Source organism: Bidens hawaiensis, unplaced genomic scaffold, assembly GCF_021521415.1.
Source record: "Bidens hawaiensis isolate Kalapana, Puna unplaced genomic scaffold, B.hawaiensis_p1.1 tig00017340_1, whole genome shotgun sequence".
Taxonomy (NCBI): Eukaryota; Viridiplantae; Streptophyta; class Magnoliopsida; order Asterales; family Asteraceae; genus Bidens; species Bidens hawaiensis.
In genome coordinates this window covers 1-10,419 of record NW_027492621.1, presented here as the reverse complement: position 1 = coordinate 10,419, position 10,419 = coordinate 1, and the positions used below count along the sequence as shown (strand labels likewise).

Here is a 10,419-nt window from a genome sequence, read left to right as displayed (position 1 = left end):
TGAGTTTTTGTGGTCAAAATTGGTTACAGTTTGATTGCTAACCTTGCAAAGATAGTTCTAGTTGTGAACGAGTTGACTCATTGACTCCACCGGTGAAACAAGCACTGTATACTCAATTGTTTGTGATCTGATCTGGAAGTGAATAATTTGTGTTATTTGGATACTGTGATTGTTATTATTATTCAAATTTCTTCCTAAATATTTGTGTGTTAGATTTAAGTTTTTACTTAACTCCAGGTTTACTGACTGCTTCATATTTTTCAGTGAATTTTCAAAAAATAATTTCTTGATTTGAAGACTTAATTGTAAAGTTATGGAGAAGAAGGGAGGAAACACGATTCCAAGTTCACCATCTCAGACTCCAAGGTCTATTGACAAGTCAGCACGAGAACTCAGACATGTAGAAGGAAATATGAGTGGGAAACATGATAAAGAAAAGGGGGTAAATGTTCAGGTTGTTGTGAGATGCAGGTGTGTACTTTTTTCGTCTTCAAGCATAAATTATAAATATAATTCTAAATTTTGAATGTTAGTCTATGAAAAGTTGTATTAGTGTGGTGTTTTTGAATGTGTAGACCATTGAATCCTGATGAAGAAAGACTACACACACCAGTGGTGATTACATGTGCAGAAAACAAGAGGGAAGTATGTGCAGTTCAAACCATAGCTAACAAGCAGATTGATAGATCATTTGTGTTTGATAAGGTATGTGTATTTGCCAAATGTCTCTTCAAGCAGTCACCTTTACAGCGACAAAACATGTGTACTGTTTTATCTCTAAAAGGGGAAAGTAGTTAAATCTGTATATGTGTATAGTTTCATGTGCTAATGTGGTACAATATTCATAGGTATTTGGTCCAAAATCTGAACAAAGGGACTTGTATCATTCAGCAGTATCTCCCATAGTTTTTGAAGTTCTTGAGGGCTACAACTGCACTATATTTGCATACGGGCAAACAGGAACTGGAAAAACATACACTATGGAAGGAGGAGGGCGAAAAAAGGTACACTTTTACCCAAAATTGAATGAAACCATGAACCCCTTGTGTTTTTTGTGATTTTTTTCTCCAGAAATTAACCGTCTTTTTTATTCAGAACGGGGAATTCCCAAGTGATGCAGGTGTGATTCCCAGGGCTGTTAGGCAAATATTTGACATATTAGAAGCTCAAAATGCAGAATATAGTATGAAAGTTACATTTCTAGAGCTGTACAATGAGGAAATAACTGATCTTTTAGCTCCTGAAGAGGCTTCAAAGTTTCCCGAAGATAAGTCCAAGAAACCCATAGCATTAATGGAAGATGGAAAGGGTGGTGTGCTTGTTAGAGGCTTAGAAGAGGAGATAGTTTCTACTGCTGATGAAATATACAGAATATTGGAAAAAGGTTCTGCTAAAAGACGTACAGCAGAAACGCTTATGAATAAACAAAGTAGTCGTTCGCATTCTATATTTTCTATCACAATTCATATCAAGGAACGTACCCCAGAGGGTGAAGAGGTTATTAGATGTGGAAAGCTTAACCTTGTTGATCTTGCTGGTTCAGAAAATATTTCAAGGTCTGGTGCAAAAGAGGTATGAAAGTAGGCTGTAATTGTTTTGACCATGTTAAATCTCTTTGTTATTTCCACATTTCATATAAATATATTTAGCGGTGTGTTCAAAGGAGAACCACCAAATACTTGGGTGACCAATATATACACTATCCCTATTATAAATGGATAAAAAAACTTTATTAGAAATTTTCATGAAATCAATTGTTACAGGGTAGAGCTAGGGAAGCTGGTGAGATAAACAAAAGCTTGCTTACACTTGGCAGAGTCATAAACACGCTTGTTGAGCGTTCAGGACACATACCTTACAGGTATTATTAGTTATTTTTCTAATTGATTTATTATTAACACAAATCTGGATGAACCATCTAAATGCTTTATATTTTATTCTTAACAACAGGGATAGTAAATTAACAAGATTGCTGAGAGACTCATTGGGAGGGAAAACAAAGACATACATAATTGCTACAATCTCCCCTTCAATCCATTCACTGGAAGAAACATTAAGTACTTTAGATTATGCTCATCGCGCAAAAAATATCAAGAACAAACCCGAGGTTAGTGCTGACTACATCAGTTTGTTTGTTAGTTGACAAGCTTCTGCCTATTCAGCATGTGATGACTGGACCTTTTGTTTTTGATGTTTTAGATCAATCAGAAGATGATGAAATCAGCAATGATGAAGGACTTGTATTCTGAAATTGAACGGCTTAAGCAAGGTTGTGAAATTACTTCATCACCAGTTGTTTCTTAAACTCTCACAGTAAGGTAGCCCATACTTAACAATCTGTATACTGTTACTGTTGGTTGACCAGAGGTATATGCTGCTAGAGAGAAAAATGGGATTTACATACCAAAAGACAGATATCTTCAGGAAGAAGAGGAGAAAAAAGTAATTTTCCATCAATTTTGCATTTAGCCTGATTGAAATTATTATCTTTCTCTTTGTATTGAAAGTTTAGTGATTTTTTATAATGAAATTATTCAGGCAATGACTGAGAAGATAGAGCGCATGGAACTTGATAATGAATCTAGGGGAAAGGTATATATAAAAGATGTTAAATTTGCCACCTTTTCTATTTTATTTTTAGATTTTTTGTTAATATGGTTTTCTGTCTGTAAAAAAGCAAATGATGGAGCTACAGGAACTTTATAACTCTCAGCAGTTAATAACTGCAAATTTAACTGAGAAGCTTGAGAAGACAGAGGTGTGATATGCTTTTTCCTTTTAGAAAAGAAACTTGGTATGATGTTTTCATTTTTCTGACATTAAAGAATCATACTTTTATTTGCCTTCAGATAAAGCTCCAAGACACTGAACATTCATTATTTGATCTTGAAGAAAAGCATAGACAAGCAAATGTAATAATCAAAGAGAAAGAATTTCTTATCTCCAACCTTTTAAAATCTGGTAAGTCAAACTTTATTCAATCCTTTTAACAATTGATAGCAATGTTTTGTCGTAAGTTAATTATTCAGGATAACAGGAGAGTAACAACATGACAATTTCGTCCCATATAAACTGGTCAACTAGGAATTTGTTATAACGGTCAAATGGATCACAAAAATCAAACTGGTCCAAAGTTAATCATTTGACCCTATTTCTAAAAAGGTGGAAAGAAAGTATTTCGGGTCAACCTGACTCATACTAAAAGATTACCATTTGACCCTGTATCCGAACTGGTCCAAAGTTAATCATTTGACCCTATTTCTAAAAAGATGGAAAGAAAGTATTTCGGGTCAACCTGACCCATACTAAAAGATTGCCATTTGACCCTGTATCCAAATTGCATTACCCACCCATATTGCCACCTCTGCTGAGAATACGGATTGTGATAAAAGTCAAAGTTGTCTGATAACAATGGTATTTTTAATATTAACAGAAAAAGCACTTCTTGATCGGGCATTTGACCTTCGTGGGGAGCTTGAGAATGCTGCATCAGATGTGTCTCGTCTGTTCACCAAAATTGGTACGAACCTTAAATTACAAAATTTATAATTTATAAATGTTCTTTCATGAATGGAGCAAAAATTGGCATTTATTTCTTTATCATGTTGACTTTAACAGAACGCAAAGACCAAATTGAAGATGAGAACAGAATTCTTGTCCAACGGTTTCAATCTCAGTTAACCAAACAACTTGACACTTTGCATAAAACTATCGCGGCTTCTGTAACACAACAAGAGCAACAGTTGAAAGGCATGGAGGAAGACATGCAATCCTTTGTATCCACCAAGACCGAGGTATATATTATTATTTTAGCCAGATAACAAAGTGAGTCAGGTTAACCCAAAACACCTTTTGCCTAAAACTTTCAGGTTTTTATTTAGGGTGTCAAATAGGATTACACATATTTTATTGAATTTCAGTAATAGTTAAATGCTTTGAATAAAGGAATTAGGGTGTTTCTTACGTTTAAAAATTTAATAAATATTTATGGTCTCAGATACAGTTACAAAAATTATATTATTTCAGTAATAATCTAAGTATTCAATTGCAATGTTTTAGAATATTTCAAGCAATAATGATACACTTTGGGCAACTTCCGTTCCACTTGACTAATTTAACCTCTCCTTTTAAACTCTTGTGTTTATTTTGCCTTTTTGACCCATTAATATGAATACATTGTGAATTTCTGGGGAGTGTAGGCAACCGAAGAACTTCGAGCTGCCCTAGAGAAACTAAAAACAATGTATGGTTCTGGAATTAAAGCTTTAGACGATATAGCTGATGAGCTTAACGGGAATTCACAGTCCACATTTGAACTTTTGAATTCTCAAGTCTCAAAAATCTCTTCTGCTCTTGGGGAGGTATGCATATAATACATATTAACTTTTATTCTCAAGTCTCAAAAGTTACAATGTTTACATTAATATGTCATAACTTAGCTTCTGTTTCATTTCCAGCTTTTCAAGGGTATTGCATCAGAAGCTGAAAAACTGCTTGGTGATCTTGAGAGCATTCTCTACAGTCAGGAAAATAAACTAACCGCATTTGCACAAAAACAACGAGCGGTTAGATATATGACAAGTTAAACATAATACTTTTTGGTACTTTTAGTAATGTCACCTTTTACATGTGATATGCAGGCACATTCTAGAGCTGTGGAAACTTCCAGAACAATATCTAAGACTACTATGAACTTTTTTGATACTTTAGATGTGCATGCAACAAAATTGATCAAAATTGTTGAAGAGGGTCAAACGGTCAATGACCAAAAACTGTTTGAACTTGAAAGAAAGTTTGAGGTAATAAAATCGTGTTTAACTTGTGGTTGTTCTAACATGATTTGGTCTTCTCATTCTATTTATTGTGTCAGGAATGTGCTGCAATTGAAGAAAAACAACTTCTGGAGAAAGTTGCAGAATTGTTTGCAGTTTCAAATGCTAGAAAGAAAGAACTGGTATGGCCAAAACCTACTGTCTCAAAGTTGCAGAATTGTTTGCGTTTTTTTTTTTTTTGGCTGTTTAAAAGACTTTTACTTGTAAGTTATGCTAATCATATTAAACAGGTTAGAACGGCGGTTGATGGTCTACGAGAGAGTGCAGCTAGTAAAGCTAAAAGATTTGACCAAGAAATGGCTACAATGAAAGATTCAAGCTCCTGCATAAGGAATGACTGGATCAATTACACCAAAAAGGCTGAAAGCCACTATCTTGAAGACACTGCAGCTGTTGAAAGTGGAAAAATAGACCTCGATGAGGTTCTTCAAAATTGGTATGCATACTTTTTACTGTTTAGTTTTCTTTCAAAACATATGGAAATAATCACAGAATGGTTTTCTTTATTGATCAATATTGTTGACTTCTTATCAAATGTTACAGTTTGCAAAAGACGAAAATGGGGTCGCGGCAATGGAACAGTGCTCAGGAATCGTTGATCAGTTTAGAGAAGAGCAATGTTGCATCTGTGGATGAAATAGTCAGGTAAAAGATATTTTACAGGTCAAGTTGGAAAATCTTTAACAAGGTACCTAAAAAGGAAATGGAATGGGTCAAACGAGTTAAACTAATCAACTTTTGCTGATGTGTATTCAAATGTGTTCAACGTTCTGTTGACGGGTTGACCCAACCCGTCTTGACCCTCACACAAGTTTCACTCCAAACTTATTTGACCCAATACTCAATCCGACCAATTTCCACTACTTGCGTGCACATTTCGAGTTATGGATTTCACCAATAAAATTAACTGTTTTTATACCTTTTTTAGGGGAGGTTTGGAAGCCAATCAAATCTTGCGTGCACGGTATTCAGCTGCCATGTCATCTGCACTTGACGACACGAGCGTTGCAAGCAAAAACTTACTTTCATCAATCGACCGTAAGCATTTCTTATATAACTTTGCATGTGAATTGAGTAGATTTCAATGTGTTTTTATAATTATGCTTTTACTAATTTATTGACAAAAAAACCATTGCAGATTCGGTACAACTGGACCATGATGCATGTGAAAATCTTGATTCTATCATTGTTCCATGTTGTGGAGAATTAAGGGAATTAAAGGGCGGACACTATCATAAGATCATAGAGATTTCAGAAAATGCTGGAAAAACGTTGTTAAATGACTACGTGGTTAGTTTTCTCATTTTACCTCAAAATCATATAGTAAAATTACTTTTTTGCGCATTCTACCTCCTATTCCAATCCCCTTAAACGACCTGACTCTTTTGTTCATGTTTATTAAGAAAGCCTATTGTAAATATTGGTTAGTTCATGTCTATTTGTTTAAGTATAAATATTACTAAAAGTCTAAAACTATTTAATATAGAAAAAAACATGAATAGTAAACGAACTTAAAATAATGTTTGTTTGTTTGATAAATGAACAAACTTCCCGCCAAATGATTATTCAAAAACTAAAAATTACTTCGAGCACAATTTCCGACACGACCGAAAACATGACATAGATAATTAGGTTTTGGGTTGACATGTAACCAGTTTAATAAGCGGGTCGTGTTCGGGTTGACCTACGTTCAATTAAACAAGTCAACCCGCTAACCTGCTTATGGCCCGTTTAACCCATTTTATACAACTTGTTTGACACATGCATTTAGATAAGTTGGTTAAACTATAGATGTTCATAACATGAGTGTGTGGGATAAGGTTGATGTTTTTAATACGAATTAAACTATGAACTGTTTTTGGGTTGAAGAATTCAACCCGATTGACAACTGCACGTATAAAACGAATATATTTAAAAGTACTCTAGCAATTTTTTTCTAATTTTGGGATGATATTATGTTGTGCTATAAAAGGTTGATGAACCTTCATGTTCAACACCGAAAAAGAGGGCATTCAATCTACCAAGCATGAGATCCATTGAAGAACTACAAACGCCATCGTTTGAAGAATTACTGAAACAATACTGGGATTCAAAAACTTCATTGAAGCCAAATGGAGATGTGAAGCATGTGGAGTCTAGACTGCCACTTGCAGCTATTAATTAAGAAACATAAAGATATACATAAACATATGTACAAATCATCATTTTACTTCTATGTAAGAGTTTGTTGTAAGAGTTTGTACTATGTAATGGTGTTGCTATGAGTATAACTAATTTAGTGCATCATAATTGGTTTGTTTTACATTTACTGATTGGGGTTGATTATAAGAATTTGTACTGTGCAATATATAATATCGTTTAGAGTAATTAATATACTAATGCATCGTCTAAATGACTATCATGTAGCAAATTGAAGTTCATGAGGTTTGTTTTTAGTAATAATACTGAACTTAATTCTTAAGTTATTAACGATAAAAAAATTGTGTTGAACTTCGTGTAACTTGTATGCATCCATAATTTGCTTTTGTTGAGACAGTCGCCAAACGTTTACAATTGATTGCGAAACCAACAATCACGAGATAAACTATAGTCGCAAGTCGCGATGGGTGTGATATAAATGACTTGGTGATTGTCTCGCAAAAGATATCGACTCATGTATTTTTTACAAAGAGAATAATACAATGTTCACAAATACTACAATACGTGTTGATGATATCGCTGTCCCCTCGAGAGACCGAAAAGCATTCAAAATTACTAAAAAAAGAAAAATGAAATTAGAGATGGTTCAACAAATATATGATTCAATAAGCATATCCAAGATTTGTTTTTTTTTTTGTAAAGCTGATCGATCATTCTAATTCCAAATCCAGGTCTGGGATTTGGGAGAGGGTGGGCCAGTACTTTCCTTTTCTACTTCTTCTACACTTTTTTCTTAATTCTCGGAATAACAATTCCTAACCCACAACCTCGAAAGTGAAGGCAGCAGTGTCTCTGGCAGATCTCTTAGCTTTGGGCAGAAACTAATATGAAGATGTTGAAGGGAGGTGAGGTGTTGCAGGCCATCTGAGAGTGATTCCAACTCCTTAAACTTAGTGATACGTAGAAAAGTGAGAGATGAAGGAAGAAGGAAAGTGAAGTTGGCAAATGAAACCACTCCTGACTCATAAAAACCATATAAAGTTAAATCAACAAGTGAGGTTGGGAAGTTTTGTAACCCCCACTCTGAAATTGGCTTCTTTAACCCTCCTATCTCTAAATCACTTAAATTAGGAGGCCACACACCACATGGGAAGGACTCATCCAGACTTGGACAATTACTTATCCACATACTTTTCAAAGATGTGAGACTTTGCAATTGCTCATGAGGAAATGACTTCAGATTCTTGCAGTTGAAAATCGTCAGTTGTCTCAAGCAAAGGCATGGTTCGAGATTATTTGGAATGGATTCTATCTTATCACAACCACAAATTTCCAATCTGGTGAGATGAGCTAAGCATCCTTCGGGAAACAACCTCAGATTTCGCATTGACCAAATGGAAAGATATTCAAGTGACGGCATGAGAAGCCAATTTACCTCCACATTATCACAACGCCTAATGTCAAGAGACTTCAAAGTGGATGGAAGGTCGTCCATTGTTGGGTAGGTCAACGATGTAAGTGAAGCACAATCCATTATTGTCAACTTCTCAATGCTATTGGGACATTTGTAACTCTCCAACCTCGGGCAATCCTCGATTATCACTTCTATAAAAGATTCTATGTTAATCACCAGGTCCGCCTCTTTCTCTCCCAATGATACCAAGTTTTCACACCCGGTTAACTCCAACCTCTTTAAATTCACAAGAATTGCATATGCCGCTGCCTCTGATTCCCACAAATTAACGAGTTCATCACACTTGGAAATTTTTAAATCTTCAACTGCCTTAAGATGCTCTAAAACTTTTCCATGGAGCTGAGTAAGTCCTTTAATATTATTCATTGTCAATCTAACAATTGAAGAAGATACACCGACCATACTTCTTAACACCGCTAAAGAACATCCTTCTACATGTAAAACTTGAAGTGATGGTATTAACTCCATTGCCGTTACATCTAGCTTTGGGCAATTAATTATAGACATCTCACGAAGACAAGGAAACAATCCATCTTTGTCACCACCACTAGTTGACCATTCCTCCCAGCTCTCCATATATTTAAATTCCAGAATTTCAAGTGATGGAAATGCAACATCTTGCAAAGAATTAGAAGGCCGGAGAAACTCGCAACCCAGACTCTTCAACCCATCTATGCATTCAACAAACAACTTTTGAAGTGAAGGTAGATGTCCAAGTGTTGGTAAACATGTACATCTTCTACAACCACGTAATGCTAGCCCGGTTAAACAATCAAATGAAGAATCCCCTACCCAACTAGGAAATTTTGTTCCCATATAGTACGCAATCTTGAGGCTTGTCAGCTTCTCGAAAGGTCTTAACCCTTCAAGCACTTCATATTCAGTCTTTTCATTCCGAGAATCATCAAAGACATCACTCCATTCCATTTGCAAATCACAAATTCTCTTCTTTAGTTGTAAGTTCGCTCCTTTGCGTGTAACACATCTTTCACGTTGTGCAGCCCTTCAATGGAAAGCAGGCCCCGAAGATGCACTAGGTCCTTCAGGTCGGATAATCTGAACTCACCAGATCCTCCAATAATGACTCTGGATAGAGTTCGTAGATCCGTCAACCTACCAAGTCCCGATGGCATCTTCTTTAACTTTGGAGTATCACTAATGTCGAGATGTCGAAGGTTTATTAACTTTACAATAGTATTTGGTAAGCTAGATAACAACCTACAACCAGACAACAACAAGCTCTGTAGATTATGAAGGTCGCCAACTTGTTCAGGCAAACATGTGATATCGGTGCTGGAAAAATTGAGGTACCCGCATATGCTTAAGACTACCAATGGATTGTGGTACCTCTGTAATTTTATAATTAGCTAGGCTCAACACTCTAAGGAATTTCATTTGAGGAAGTAGTTCTATAAGAACCTTGTTTGATACATAAAATCTATCCCAGTAATTTAACTGGTTAACCGACGTGGCTAAAAATGTTCTCAAGCGTCTAGCTCTCTGTAGTGCCTTGAACTTTTTGTGTGCTCCATAGTACTCACGAATAATTGAAAGGTGGTGGAATTTCTGACCAATAGCTCCATCCTGATCATTAGCATCCAACATAAAAAAAAATTCACCAGCAACAGTTCTAGCCAAGTCATTTATTAGGTCATGCATTGAATATCGTGATTTATTGTTGGTTGCATACTGAAAAAATGACCTCGACACTAGCTCTTCAAAACACTCCCCTCCAAAACTCTCCATTAATCTGTCTGGCTGATGCAAAAATCCTTCTGCCATCCATAACAGGATGAGTTCATTTTTGTCGAACATATAATCCTTCGGGAATAAGCAACAATACACAAACATTTGTTTCAAATGTTGGGGGAGATCATAGTAACTAAGCCTAAGAGCCGGAAGAATCTCACCTTTACTATCTAAATTCCATATCTCATTATTCAGGAGGTCCTCCCATTCCTCATAACTTGATCT

The 10,419-nt window shown here is 35.6% G+C and overlaps 3 protein-coding genes across 3 annotated transcripts; 1 reads left to right on the top strand and 2 right to left on the bottom strand.

The window, feature by feature from the left end:
* The first annotated feature begins 270 nt into the window (after positions 1-270).
* LOC143553602 (kinesin-like protein KIN-5D) lies at positions 271-7,007 on the top strand. The gene is made up of 22 exons (XM_077043565.1): positions 271-471; positions 576-705; positions 849-1,004; positions 1,096-1,572; positions 1,764-1,861; positions 1,951-2,107; positions 2,200-2,269; positions 2,366-2,442; positions 2,539-2,592; positions 2,678-2,758; positions 2,850-2,961; positions 3,434-3,520; positions 3,619-3,794; positions 4,200-4,361; positions 4,458-4,565; positions 4,641-4,799; positions 4,871-4,954; positions 5,063-5,268; positions 5,376-5,477; positions 5,761-5,870; positions 5,971-6,122; positions 6,805-7,007. Exons 1-22 carry the CDS (start codon positions 314-316, stop codon positions 6,994-6,996), a joined length of 3,108 nt encoding a protein of 1,035 aa, XP_076899680.1. The 5' UTR covers positions 271-313; the 3' UTR covers positions 6,997-7,007.
* A 757-nt stretch (positions 7,008-7,764) lies between these two features.
* LOC143553578 (putative disease resistance protein At3g14460) lies at positions 7,765-9,372 on the bottom strand. The gene has a single exon (XM_077043549.1). It carries the CDS (start codon positions 9,370-9,372, stop codon positions 7,765-7,767), a length of 1,608 nt encoding a protein of 535 aa, XP_076899664.1.
* Positions 9,373-9,395: 23 nt separating this feature from the next.
* Positions 9,396-10,227, bottom strand: LOC143553560 (putative disease resistance RPP13-like protein 1). The gene is made up of 2 exons (XM_077043539.1): positions 9,793-10,227; positions 9,396-9,686 (listed from the first exon to the last, which is right to left on the bottom strand). Exons 1-2 carry the CDS (start codon positions 10,225-10,227, stop codon positions 9,396-9,398), a joined length of 726 nt encoding a protein of 241 aa, XP_076899654.1.
* Between the last annotated feature and the right edge of the window lie 192 nt (positions 10,228-10,419).